The 14,845-nt window shown below is 45.2% G+C and overlaps 1 protein-coding gene across 1 annotated transcript in view; it reads left to right on the top strand.

Annotated features, from left to right (window-relative positions):
- The first annotated feature begins 7,372 nt into the window (after positions 1-7,372).
- The window catches only part of ELSPBP1 (epididymal sperm binding protein 1), a 223,699-nt gene continuing 216,226 nt past the window's right edge, over positions 7,373-14,845 (top strand). Inside the window, exon 1 of the mRNA XM_090260584.1 lies at positions 7,373-7,442. Within this exon, the coding sequence (XP_090116710.1) occupies positions 7,373-7,442 (70 nt within the window). The remainder of the gene's footprint in view (positions 7,443-14,845) is intronic.

Raw genomic sequence — 14,845 nt, 5'->3', positions numbered from 1 at the left:
GAAGAAATAGGTGCCATTTATTTTACTAATATATTTTGTTGAATCGTGATATCCCAGATATTATCATTTCAACATATAATCGACACAAAAAATCATTGAGATATTTCCATTCTTTTTTCAGACTTTATCTTTTTGTTTTTTCATCCTCACCTGAGGATATGGTTATTGATTTCAGAGAGAGAGGAAGGGAGAGAGAGAGAGAATATATCATTGTGAGAGACAAAACATCAATGGGCATGAGCCCTGACCAGGGATCAAACCTGCAGCCCTTTGGTGCACAGGACGACGCTCCAACCCACTGAGCCACTGGGCCAGGGCTCCGGTATGTATTTTACACTCATTTTACATATATGACAATTAGAACTCACCGCATTGTAGGTGCTGGCTCCATTTCAGTGGCTGGTGGCCGCGACATGGGACAGCACCGCTCAGAGCTCTGGGAAGGAAAGGCCAGAGGGGACTGGGGTCCCCGGGGAAGACTGATTCCCTTCTCTACTGAGACCCTTGAAGGAATGGGAGTCTGCCTGTACCCTAAGTTTGGGGGAAAGAGATGGAAGAAAAGGGAACTAGTCTGGACAAATTGCCTATTAAGTTCTTTTTTTAATCGAATTTATTGGGGTGACGTGGGTTAATAAAATTATACAGGGTTCAGGTAGATAATTCTATAATACATCACCTGTATACCGTGTTGTGTGCTCACCAGCCCAAGTCGAGTCTCCGTCCATCACCATTTATCCCCCGCTTTACCCTCTCTGCCTCCCCCACCCCCCTTCCCTCTGGCTACTAAATTCTGGGGGTGGACTAATATTTTCACGGTTCTGTGAGTTTGCGCCATCCCTCTAAGGCAACCGTTTTCAACCTTTCCCATCTCATGGCACATGTTAATTAATTACTAAAATTCTGCAGCACACCAAAAAATGTATTTTTTGTCAATCTGACAAAAACATTAAGTTTAATTCTTTTATTTAATTTCTTGTTTTATTCTATTACAGTTGCCCCAATTTTCCCCTCTTGCTCTCCCCTGCCCTCCCCACTCCCACAGTCAATCCCCACCCCGTTGTCCGTGTCCATGTCTATGCGTCATTTATATTAGTTCCTTGACGAGACCCTTCCCCTCCTTTCCCCCCTTCTCCCCCTCCCCCCTGCCCTCTGGTCACTGTCAGTCTGTTCCTTGTTTCCATGCCTCTGGTTCTGTTTTGCTCGTTTGTTAGTTTTGTTCATTAGGTTCCTGGTTTAATTTTGATTCATTCACACTGGAGGGCTATTGTTGTGTTGGCTGTTGTCATTTTTTAATGTGACAGTCTAAGGGGAAAGAGGTCAGTGCCCCTGACTACGTAGTCAGGTAGTGCCTGTTTTTAAAATCTTCGCGGCTACCAGTTGAAAACCGCTGCTCTGAGCTAAGGCTCACGCGTCCCGGTTCACGGAGGAGAAAGCGGAGACTCAGAGCTCTCCCCGAGGGCCCGCCACAGCGCCCTCCACAGGCGGCCGGAATAGGTACCAGACCGGGGCGTGCGCGCGCGCGAGCAGGTGTCTTCTTTTAGGTTTCCTTTCACGCACGGAGCCCTTTGCTGCTGAGCAGGAGGACTCAGTATTTTTTTTTTTTTTTTTAAGATTTAACTTATTTATTTTTAGAGAGAGGGGAAGGGAGGGAGAAAGAGAGGGAGAGAAACATCAATGTGTGGCTGCCTCTCGCGCGCCCCCAACTGGGGACCCGGCCTGCAACCCAAGCACGTGCCCTGACCAGGAATTGAACGGGCAACCCTTTGGTTTGCAGGCCAGCACTCAATCCACTGAGCCACACCACCCAGGGCACATTTCTTGCAACAGCAAATTTTTGGTAGATGTTTAACTGGTTCATTGAAAACTGCCATCCCATGCCTTAAGGCTCTCTTCATGGTAAACATTTCCATGTATGTTATCAGCGGGTAACCATTGGAGCGGCTACTGTCCTCCAGGTAGAGAGGGCAGCTCTAAGGGTGCTGAGATCAAGAGACACAGTCTGTGCTCCCGTCACTGTCAAGGGTGACATTCATGAACTTGGGAAGCGGCGACACTCTTTTGACCTGCCCAAGCAGCCCAGCAGTGGTATTTGAAGTCAAATCTATTTTGAATAAATTTTTATTCCCTTTTCTCTTCAGCATGTGACACAGCTTTTTAAAATATCACTTTCCTTATCTATTAAATGGATACTTACTAGACATGTGGACTTAAACAAATTTTTTAAAAATGATCTCAGGTGGTTTTTGCTCTCCCACCTGGAGAGCTGACCGTGGTTTGACTCCCAAGTCACGACTCCAATCCACAGCACCCCTCTTTCTGAGCAGCCAACAACATGGTGACAGTGGCAGGATGCCAGCCCAGCTGCCCCAGAGCCTGGGACAAAGGGTCCTCTGAGGGTTTGAACATCCTCAGTCCTAAACAGAATGTTCCAGACGTGGGTGTCTGGCTATTAAGGTTCACTTTACAGTTCAATCATTGTCTTGAACGACCTCCAAACTTTTCTATTAACGTCGTGACTGGTTCCAAGTAGACTCATCAACAATCCAGAATGTGAGTCCGTATCAACTCCTCGCATTTGCACAAAACCCTGTAGATATCATGGCAGGGGGACGGGCAGGTGTAAGATCCCAGACAGAGAGAAGTGTAGGTGCAAAGGCCCTGAGGTTAAAGCAGCTCAGCTTGTACAAGCAGTGAAAAGCCCTGGCTGGTGTGGCTCAATGGACTGAGCACCGGCCTGTGAACCAAAGGGTTGCCCATTCAATTCCCAGTCAGGGCACAGGCCTGGGTTGTGGGCCAGGTCCCCAGTTGGGGGTGTGCAAGAGGCAACCACACATTGATATACCCCTCCCTCTCTTTCTCCTTCCCTTCTCTCTGAAAGTAAATAAATAAAAAATTTAAAAAGAATAAATACATAAAATTTAAAAAGATTTTTAAAAAGAAATAACCTTGATCCAGTTATTCCCGATCACAGCCTCTGTCCGTAGCCTTCCTGACAGTGATCACAACTAAGAGTTACCTGTTTGTCTCTGGCTCATTCACTTCCTGCCTGTGTCCTTCGTGGGTGGCCCAGTGAAGGGAGGGATCAAGCCTGGTTCACACATCGTTCTATACTCATCATCTAGCCCCCAACTGCATAAAAACATTCACCAAGAGGCATCCCATCAGCCGTCCTGAGGACTGGGCTGGGGAGAGACTGGAGGCCAGCGAATCAATGCGGGGACCACGACAGCAGGGTAGGGAGAGATGGGAAAGGCGGGCTTGGGTCAGTTGTAGAGAGACAGGGAGAAAGGAATGGGTTCAGAAAGCACGGTCAACTGGATCTGATGACTGATAGGACACATGGAGGGGACAAGGAAAGCAAAGCTTTATTTTTGAGGTGATAACCTGAGAGATCGGGGAAAACATTGTCTTAGTCTTTTCAGGCTGCTATAGCAGAATTACGATAGACCAGGTGGCTTATAAGCAACAGGGATTTCTTTCTCATGGTTCTGGAGGCAGGAAGTCTGAGATCGTGGCAGCTTTGGTGTCTGGTGACGTCACTTCCTTATGGATGGCTGTCTTCTCGCTGTGCCCTCTCCTGGTGGAAGGGACGAGGGAGCTCTCTGGGGTCACTTTTCTAAGGGCACTGATCCCATGCAGGAGGGCTCCACCCACATGAACCAATCACCTGTCCAAGAATCCACTTAAAAATTTTTTTTTTATTTATTGATTTGAGAGAGAGAGAGAGAAACTTATTGATGCATTCATTGGTTGATTCTTTATGCACCCTGACCAAGTATTGAACCCATAACCTTGGTGTATCAGGACAACGCTCTAACCAACTGAGCTACCTGGCCAAGGCAAAGACTCCACTTTCTCATATCATCGCCTTGGGGGTTAGGATTTTAACATATGCTTTCTAGAAAGACACAAACATTCAATAGCAAACATAGTGCAATTAAATTAAGTAAAGGGAGAAGATTCTTGTGGACCACGTGTGAAAACCAAATAATCGGAGACAACCAAATTAGAATTTAAAGAGCCTTTATTAGCTGGCCAGCTACTACCCACTCTCACTCCACGCAGGGATTCAAGTGAGTAGCCCCAAGTCTCAGTACAAAGCTGCTTAGATAGTATAAACCTATATCCTGGGGTGCTAGCTGGGGTAGCAGCACAGCACAACCATGACTAGCTGGGGTAGTTGCTACCTATGCTTGGCTGACTTGTTTGGGGACAACTGTCACTATGGGGGCTTCACAAAAAATTTCCACTCTAGTTCAAGCTCCAGCACAAAGATAAGATATTTGGGGCTATATATCAAATGCCAAATGTCGGCATTTGAGATGCTTGGTGGGCATCTAGAAGGACATGTCTAGGAGGCAGTGGAAAATACCGTTCTGACACTCAGAGGTAGTTCGGCTGGAGGTGTCTGTTCCGAACAATGATACTAGCTGGGCTAACATTCATGGAGTGCTTAGTACCCATCAGGTGCCACGCTAAGCCAGAGGCAGGATCAAACCATGGCTAAGAGCCCAGTTTCTGGAGTTAGATTGTCAGCATTCAGTTACCAACTTCACCAATTACAAGGCTGCTTAAACTTTCTGTGCCTCAGTTTCCCCATCCATGCAGTGGGTGGGTGGGGTAAAAATAGTATCTATGTCCTTGGGCTATTGTCAGGATTTTAATGAACTTAGAGTACTATGTGTATATACGAGGTCTGTCTGAAAAAAGTCCAGTCATTGTTAATGTAATGAGAATGGTTTGGGTGACATCAATGTAACCTGGCAGCCAAGGAGAGTGGACTGGAATGCGCATGCATGAACAATGATGACTTCACTGTACTAGTCAGTGGGGGCGGGGGTCACCATTGAGTGAGCACGTGTGCTGTGTGGCCGTCGCATTCAAAATGACTGAGTAAGTGGAGCAACGAATCTGCCTCAAATTTTGTGTTAAGCTTGAACATCCCCCCCCTGGAAACTACTCAGATGACTCAGAAGGCCGCAGCTATGGGCAGCTGGTGATTGGCAGCTTCATCATGACAATGTGTCAGCTCATGCATCACGTCTCATGCACAGTTTTTGGGCAAAATGTCAAATCACCCAGGTGACTCAGCCCTCCTACAGCCCAGATTTGCTGCCCTGCGACTTCTGGTTTTTCCCAAAACTAAAATCACCTTTGAAAGGGAAGAGATTTCAGATTGTTGATGAGATTCAGGAAAATATGATGGGGCAGCTGATGGCGATTGGGAGAACTGTGTGAGGTCCCAAGGTGCTTCCTTTAAAGGTAACTGAGGTGTCATTGTCCTAAGTACAATGTTTCTTGTATCTTCCTCAATAAATGTCTCTATTTTTCATATTTCATGGCCAGATACCTTCTGGACAGACCTCATATAGTACCCAATGAGTGCTACCAGTTTTCTGTGACCCCAATGAATCCTCATGACAAGCCTAAATGGTAAATAAGATTAGTCTCCCCATTTTTTCAGGTGATGAAGCTGAAACTTGGAAAATTTAAGTAACTTCCCCAACATCACCCACGTGGTAAACGGCAGAGCTAGGATTCGAACCTGAATGAGCCAGACTACGCAGTCAAAGGCAGGTTCAACTCCAGGGTTCCAACCACCAGCAGCGGGTAGGCAGGGAATGAAACATCACTCAGGAAAACGTGTAAGAGATGGTGCCAGGGTTGCTCCCAGACTAGCAAGAGAGCCAAACGGCTGGAGAGTTTGGGGCATGTTCTGCAGCTCAGGTGCTCAATGGCGCCGCCTACCTGGTGGAGGACCTGCATCATGGACTTTGGGATTTTGATTCCCAGCCCATTATCTGGATTTGTTGTTAGGAGCTGGTACCCTCTGATGTCTCCCCTGAGCTGTCCTGGCCTTTCCCTTCATCATTTATAAACACAAGTTACCATTGGAAAGCACTTTTGCATCAGGATCAGGATCTAACTGGACCTTCATGGCTTCCCCGAAGGACAGGATATTTTTTTTTTAAAGATTTTACTTATTTTTTTTAGAGAGAGGGGAAGGGAGGAAGAAGAGAGGGAGAGAAGCATCCATGTGTGGTTGCCTCTCACACGCCCCCAACTGGGGACCTGGCCCACAACCCAGGCATGTGCCCTGACTGCGAATCGAACCAGCGACCGTTTGGTTTTCAGGCCAGTGCTCAATCCACTGAGCCACACCAGCCAGGGCAGGAATTTTTAAACTACACTCTGCAGGTGAGGAAAGAAAGGCCCACAGAGGGGAAGTGGTTTACGGAGCTTAAGAGCTCTGACACTGGTGTAGATGGGTCTGCAGCTGAATCCGAGACCTGTCACGTAGCATCTGTGGTCCTTGGGTGAGTGACTTAATCCCTAAACTCTTGGTGTCCCTCTTCTATTAAGTGTGGGTGATCACACCTTCTGCACAGGTTGTTAGAAGGAGCAAAATGGGTTGTGGATGCGCTGGGCACTCAATAACTGCTAGTCTGCTCAGCCTCAGGACAAACTCACACCCCCAATTCCAAACCCTGGGTTGTTTCTGCTGAGAGTGGCATATTTAGGTGTCATTGAGGAAGAGGTTAATAGAGCCAGCAGACATTACGGTCGATGAAGATAATAAATGCTGATCAATAAGGTACTTTAATATTCACCCAAGGCGATGGGTGTGACCTGTGAGGAGAGGTTAAGTCCATGATCAAGGTTCCCATCGTGAGTAGAGCCTTTGCAGCCGTGTGTGTGTGCATTAGAATCCTGCCACTGCCTCACTGTGTAACCAGCTTGGGCAGATTACTTGGCTTGTCTGAGCATCAGTTTTCTCACCTGTCAAATGGGGAGTGAAAATATCTATCACTTGACTTATGAGAACCAAGTGGCATACATACAGTGCGTTGAGCATCTAGCCTTGAATATCATAAGTTCTCAACAAATGCTACCTACGTCTTTTCTTTCCAGCGCAACTTCTCCTCCATAATGACAGTGTGTGTTTTTTCTCTTCTGTGAGAATGTTTTTTTTTTTTTTTAAACTTCACCTGAGGACATTTTTTTTTTCATTGCTTTTAGAGAGAGAGAGAAGGAAAGAGGGTTTAGAAAGAAGGGAAGGGAGGGAGAAATAGAGGGAGAGAAACATCAATGTGAGAGAGAAACATTGATCGGTTGCCTTTTGTACACACCCCGACAGGGAACCAAACCGCAACCTAGGCATGTGCCCCGACCAGGAACCGAACCCGCGACCCTTCGGTTTGTGGGCGATCCCCACCATTCAGAGCAAGAATGCTATTCTTTATTACTCTCTGGGGATAGAAAGAAAAATAGCGTGTGTGACATCAGACTTGGGACTTAGTGGAAGAGGAAAGGGACCCACAGGAGCACAATTTTTATCTTTCTTCAATTCAGAAAGAAGAGGTTGGCAGAGATGAACCGATGGTCCACTTACCTGTTGGGATGGATGATCTTCCTCCTCTACTCCTACGAGACAAGTGGAAGTGAGTATACTGGAAACTAATGGGGAGGCTTTGGAAACTGGAAGGAATGAACTGGAGAGAATGAATGGTTCCTGGATCCAGGATGGCTTAGGAGAATTCTCAGGGAGACCTGGGGTTTGGACCCTTTTTCTCTCCGTAACTATAATCACACCGAGCAAGCTCTCTGTGGTCAGTTCTCAACCTGTGAAAGAGGAACAACTGGATTTACCTCTTGGGGCTGTTCTGAAGACTAAATAGAATAATAGACCCAAGACTCCTTCATGACGCTCAGCACATGGTCGGGAAATGCAAGTACTATGTCCATTAAAAAGGGGGGCTCTGTAATTTCAGTGGACCAAACCCTCAGACCCCACCTTGGACACTCCCTTACCACTCTTTTTTTTTTTAATTGTGGTAAAATACGCAGAACACAAAGTTTAGCATTTTAATCATTAAAAAATTTTTATTTATTTATTTATTGTGTTTCTGTTGATCTTATTTTTAAGTGTAAAGTTCACTAGTCTTTTTTTAAGTATATTTTATTGATTATGTTGTTACAGTAGTCCCAATTTCTTTTCCCCTTTGCCCCCCTCCATTCAGTACCCCCATTCCTTCCAGCAATCCCACCCCCTTAGTTCATGTCCATGGGTCGTGCATATAAGTTCTTTGGCTTTACCCTTTCCTATATTATTCTTAACTTCCCCCTGTCTATTTTGTACCAACCAATTATGCTTCTTAGTCCCTGCACCATATCCCCATTTCTCCCCCTTCCCCCTCCCAGCTGATAACCCGCCAAATGATCCCCATACCCATGATTCTGTTCCTATTCTGGTTTGCTTAGTTGAACTTCGTTCTTATTTTTTAGACTCAGTCATTGATAGTTGTGAGTTTGTTGTCAATTTAATGTTCATAGTTTTGATCTTCTTTTTCTTAAATAAGTCTCTTTAACATTTCATATAATAATGGCTTGGTGATGATGAACTCCTTTAGCTTTCCCTTGTCTGGGAAGCACTTTATCTGCCCCTCCATTCTAAATGATAGCTTTGCTGGATAGAGTAATCTTGGTTGTAGGTCCTTGCTTTTCATCACATTGAATACTTCTTGCCAGTCCCTTCTTGCTTACAAAGTTTCTTTTGAGAAATCAGCTGACAGTCTTATAGGCACCCCTTTGTAGGTAACTCTCTGCTTCTCTCTTGCTGCTTTTAAGATTCTCTCTTTATCTTTAACCTTTGGCATTTTAATTATTGTTTCTCTTGGTGTGGTCCTCTTTTGGTCTAGCTTGTTTGGGACTCTCTGTGCTTCCTGGACTTGTATGTCTATTTCCTTAACCAAATTAGGGAAGTTTTCCTTCATTATTTTTTCACATAAGTTTTCAATGTGTTGCTCTTTCTCTTCTCCTTCTGGCACCCCTATGATTCGAATATTGGCACGTTTAAAGTTGTCCCAGAGATTCCTAAGCCTCTCCTCATTTTTTTCAATTCATGTTTCCTCATTCTGTACTGATTGACTGTTTGTTTCTTCCTTATGTTCCAAATCATTGATTTGAGCCCTGGTTTCCTTCCCTTCACCATTGTTTCTTTGTGGATTTTTCTTCATTTTATTTAGCATAGCCTTCACTTCTTCCCTTATGCGTTTGCCATACTTAAGCATATCTGTCAAGCCTGTGAGCATCTTTATCACCAGTGTTTTGAACTCTGCATCTGTTAGGTTGGCTGTCTCCTCACCTGTTAGGTTGACTATCTCCTCATCGCTTAGTTCTCCCACTGGGACCTTGATTCTTTCGCCCTTTTGGGCCATACTTCTCTGTCTCCTCATCTTAACAGGCTCCTGTGTTTGCCTCTGCATCTTTGGTAGAGCTGTCACATCTGTTACATTGTAAGGGGTGGAGCCTTAGGTATTCATCAGTACAGGGTGACCTGTTTCACCACGTTGTGGTGCTGTATGTTGGGGAGGGGTCTGAGAGGGAACAATGCCACTTGCTCAGCACTCGCCCTTTTTCCAGGCACCTCTCCCACTTCCCACATGGCTCTGGCACCTCTCTAGCTGTTGCCCTGGCTGTTGTTCCCAGAGTGGGTGGGTCTGAGGACGTTCTAGGACCGTAGGGGCCCTTTAAACAAGCGGACTCTGCTGAAAGAAGCAATGAGGCTTTATTTTCACTGGCGCTGGGACCATGAGGTGCACAACCTTGTCTGGGGTTGGGATAGCTCCCCAGGTGTCCCTCCCAACTTTTATAATGTGTGACTGCACTTTCCACCAGCCTGCCACAGCCACGGCCTTGCTGCCACCGCCACACCTCATCCTCTTTGCCCCACCTCCACCCCTCCTGCTTGTCTGGATGAGTATTTCTTCTTCATATCTTTGGTTATTGGACTTTCATGCAGTTTGATTTTCTGGTAGTTCTGGTTGTTTTTAGTTTTGAGGTAGTTGTTTTCCTTCTTATGGCTATGGAGGGAGGTGAAGCATGTCTACCTATGCCTCTATCTTGGCTGGAAATCTGCTTTTAATTCTTTTGGGTGAGAACCCAGAAGTGGGATTGCTGGGTCATGTGGCAATTATAGTTTTTATTTTCTTTGCGGAATTGCCAGGCTCTTTCCCACAGCAGCTGCATCATTTTACATTCCTACCAACAGTGCACAAGGGTTTCAATTTCTCCACATCCTCTCCAACACTTGTTATTTTTTGCTTTTTTTTTTTTCATAGTAGCCATTCTAGTGTGTGGGAGACTACACTTTTAATGTATCTAGGAATCTAACTTAACCACCCAAAAACTGTATTGTCAGTATGGACGCTGACCAATGAGAGACCTTGATTACCTGTGGCTCACACCAGTTTTGGTGAAGCATTCTCTACAGTTAGGATCCTTTTCTGCCTGACACATCCTTGTCCTTTGGGCAAGGCTCAAGAAACCCTCTCATATTCATGCCATAATTCATATGATGCTTAACTGCAAGGGAGTCTGGGAAATGTAGTCCAGCAGTGCATTTGGGAGGAAAAGGACTTTGATTCCATGAAGTCCTTTTACAATGATTGCATTTTAAATTCCAAAGATTCCTAACCTGGGGTTACTGGGCAAACACTAGATTTGTATTAAGAAGTAGTGTATTTATCAGGGTAGTGAGAACAGGTATTGTAACAAAACTTAAAGTATCAGAAGCTTAGCACAATAACATTTTATTTCTTGTTCCTGTAAATTCCAAGGTGCATCTAGTGGGCAGGGATCCAAGCTCCTTCCATCTTGGGGTTCTGCCACATCGCTTGGGCTTCAGAATGCTCTGTGGATTCTTTGTTTTTAGCTGATAGGCAAAGACCAAGAGGGTCTGGAGGACCTTGGAAAAGAGGGTTTTTTGGCCAGGTCTGGAAGCGACATCCATTGCCTCCTCCTATTTCCACTGGCCATAACTCACATCATGCTTAATTGCAAGGGAGTCTGGGAAATGTAGTCCAGCAGTGCGTTTGGCAGGAAAAGGAAGCTGGTTTTGGTGAACACCAGAAGGGCATAGAAACCTTTCCCTAGAGATAAGGTCTGCATTCTCAAAATAACAGACATGTCCCTGAAAGGTTAAGAACCTACAGTTTATTCACACAGAGAATGATGTGCTTGATTAAGCATCAACTTTTCTAGTTATGGTCTCATTCTAGTTATGCCTTCCTAGGGTCATGCTGAAACCTGGTACCCCAAGTCCCCCTCTGCCCATATTTATAAACTCATTTATGCCATTCATATCTGTTGAGTGATTCCTAAGGGCCAGGCACAGAACTAGGGGCCAGAAACATAGCAATAAATAAAACCCAAGCCTTACACTCAGAGAGCTCACAGTGAATTGGAGTGACAGACCTACACATAGGTAATTATATTCTTTTTCTTTTTTTAATCCTCACTGGAGGATATGTTTTTACTGGTTTTAGAGAGAGTGGGAGGGAAAGAAAGAAACATCAATGTGAGAGAGAAACGTCAATTGCTAGCCTCTTGGACGCACCCCAACTGGGTGTATGGGACAATGCTCCAACCAGCTGAGCCAGCCATCCAGAGTGATAATTATAGTCTTTTAAAAACTGGTGCCCCAACCAGTGTGGCTCAGCTGGTTGGGTGTTGTCCTGCAAAGCGAAAGGTCACTGGTTCAATTCCCAGTCAGGGCACATGCCTGGGTTGTGGGCCCAGTCCCCAGTGGGGGCGTGTGTGAGAAGCAGCCTATTGGTTTTTCTAGCTCTTTCTCCCTCCCTTCTTCTCTCTCTAAGAGTAAATAAAAATATTTTTAAGAATTGTTGAGTATGTTTATAGAGATTGGGTCTGAGTACTATAAGAATGAGAAAGAGTATTAATCCAGACTGTACCAAGTCCTGATGGGTGGCGAGCAGAGAGTAAAGCTGGGGAGAGAGGAAAGTAGCCCAGGGCAGGGCGAAGGGCATGAGCAAAACCCCAGAGACAGGAAAGAACATGGAGGAAAGTCGAGGAAATGTTAACCAGGGAGTGAGAACAGAGAGGTCAGGGGGCCTGATTATGGAGGATTTTAACCCAGTTAAGATTAGACCATCTCCTGGATTACTCTGCAGGTGGCTAATTGTGTCTATTATATGTTGATGCTTACTAACAATTCGCAAGGATAAATTTAGTGCTATGTACAGGGGGCATCTGCCTGCCTGCCCTCCCCTCACCACCAGCATCCCATAGACTCAGTGATGCCCATGACTGAGGAAAGCCATTGATGGCGATGACAGGGATGATGATGGCGACGATGATGGTGATAGTTAACATTTGTTGAGCAGCCATGCTCCAGGTACACTTTCCAAATCTTGACTGATTTAAACTTGGTAATACCAAGACCAAACAGTTCCAAGACCCAGAGGAGACCCAGAGGTGGAAAATGCACTACTACTTAAGGAATCCTAATGGTATCAACCCATTGGTGAGCCTCAGAGATGGAGGTCTGCCTTTTCCACTCTCTCCCAAATATCCCTTAACCCTGTCATGGTCTTGGCCAGATGATCAGGATAAGAATGTGAGCCAGAACAAGAGGAGACTATGAGGTTGCAGACAGATGCTGTGTCCTGTCCCTCTGTATGAGTAACAGACCAACTGCTGTAACAAGTAGCTCCCAGATGTCTGTGGCCAGACTGAATAGAGTTCAGTGTGGATGTATGGTGGGAAGCCTCTTTTATTATGATTCAGAGACATGAGATCTTTCCATTTCATGGCTCCACTGTCCCCTAGGGCCACAGCATTCTCAGCACAGTTCTCTTGATTAGAATTTCTCAAGTTTGGCATTTGGGGCTGGGTGACTCTGTTCTGGAGGGCTGACCTCTGCCTGGCAAGATGTATAGCAACATCCTTGGTCTCTACCCAGCAGGTATCAGTGGCACAGCTACCAATGCTCCTTCCCAACTGTGGCAGCCAAAAGGGTCTCCAAACATTATCTAATGGCTCCTGGGAAGGAGCATAATTGCCCTTTCTTCTGCATTGACAACTGCTGCTCTGGATCCAGCTGGCAGGCAGGAAGACGGGAGCATAAAAGGATGGCTTGACATGTTTATTTTTGGTCATTTCTGCCCATATTCTGTGAGTCATAATTTAGTCACGTGGTCCCACGGAACTACGGGAGAGGCTGAAGCATGGATCCTAGCTGTGAGCTCAGAAAGGAAAGGAAGCTGGGTTTGGTGAGTATGCGGAAGCTTTGCCTTGCCAGCTTTGTAACATGGGCAAACACGTGTGCACACATGTGAACACACAGGCATACAGACATGTGTACACACATGCACACACAAATAACCTTGCTCATGGTAATCCATTGTTATATAGGGGGGGGGAGGAGGAGGAGCCTAAATGAAGGCCAGAGAGAAGCTATGATCCTGGACCAGTGAGTGAAAAGTCCAATCCTCATCCTAGTTCTGGTTTAAAAAAAAGGCATTAGTCCTGACCGGAGTGGCTCAGTTGGTTGGGCATCGTCCCGCAGGACAAAAGGTCACAGATTCAATTCCCAGTCAGGACAGATGCTTGTGTTGTGTGTTCGGTCGCCAATGTGAGAGGCAACTGATAGATATTTCGCTCCCGCTCTTTCTCCCTCACTTTCCCTTTTCCTAAAAATAAATAAATAAAATCTTTTTTTAAAAAAGGCATTAACTTTAAATAATTCCTTATCTCATGTGGGTCTTCATGTCCTTCTCCATGAAATCAAGAATTTGGGCTAGAAGAGTTTTGGTTTTTTTAAATTTTACGTTTTAATTACAGTTGGCATTTACTGTTGTTTTATGTTAGTTTCAGGTGTACAGCATGGTGGTTCGTTAGTTATAGAATTTATGAAGTGATCCCCCTGATAATTCAAGTACCCACCTGGCACCATGCACAGACATTACAATATTATTGACTGCGTCCCTAGGCTGTACTTTACGTCCCCGTGACTGTTCTGTCACTGCCAACTTGTGCTTCTCACTCCCCTCACCCTTTTCACCCAGATACTCTATCCCCCTCCCCTCGGGCAATGACCAGATTTAGCCCAGCCTTTCTTAAGAGGTGTTTCAGGGAGCATTACTCTCTAGTGTTATTGAGAAGAAGAAAGGGAGGGAGGAAGGAAGGAAGGAAGGAAGGAGGGAAGGAAGGAAGGAAAGAAGGAAGGAAGGAGGGAAGGAAGGAAGGAAGGAAGGAAGGAAGGAAGGAAGGAAGGAAGGAAGAGAGAAAGAACGAAAGAAAGAGCAAAGGAGGGAAGGAGGAAAAGAGAAAGAGCAACTCAGTACACTCTGTGCCTTCCTTGCGAACTCCATCCACCTATAAGTATACACAATGAGCTTTTGTTCAGGATGCTGTGGGGTGGGCGGTGCTCTTTTCACTGTAGGCTGCAGTGATTGTCCTGGTGACAGAGTCAAGGGAGACTAAGTTGCTCTCTTAACCGTTCTGGATGTTGGAGTTAATTTTAGTAGAATGTTGTAGTAAACTGCAGCATTGGGTTAGTGTGGAAAATTTAAATGGGTACAAATAGTTTGACCTCAGCGCTTTTGCTTTTTAGAGAAGTTTTTCATGTACTGTTAACAAGAATCAGATGAAAAATTTAAGCAAAGGCAATGCCCTATCTGAAATATGAAATAATTTTATGAGCGATTCATAATTCAGAAAACATGTATTTTCTTATATTGTATCTCAAGCTCTAATTTTGAAACCTTTCATTTATATCTTTATTTTTTGATGAAGTGGCACTTTATCTTTTGCCTTCAAATGATAAAGTAACTGACATTCTTGATATGGGGTTAGAAATATGAGCTGTTTGTAAAGCAAAAAGTTGCTTTAGCCAGTTTTCCTTGTGCCAGCTCTTCTCTTTCAGGCCATCTTACTGAAGCTAAACATCAGTTCAGTTGACAACTTTACTCAATTCTAGGCAACAGTGGCCATGCTCTGGCCTGCAGAGACAGTGAATCCATTCTGGCTCTGACACCCAATT

Source organism: Furipterus horrens, unplaced genomic scaffold, assembly GCF_987537825.1.
Source record: "Furipterus horrens unplaced genomic scaffold, mFurHor1.1.pri manual_scaffold_13, whole genome shotgun sequence".
NCBI classification, from domain to species: Eukaryota; Metazoa; Chordata; class Mammalia; order Chiroptera; family Furipteridae; genus Furipterus; species Furipterus horrens.
Note: the sequence above shows the minus strand (reverse complement) of the source record. Positions and strands in the feature narration are given on the sequence as shown.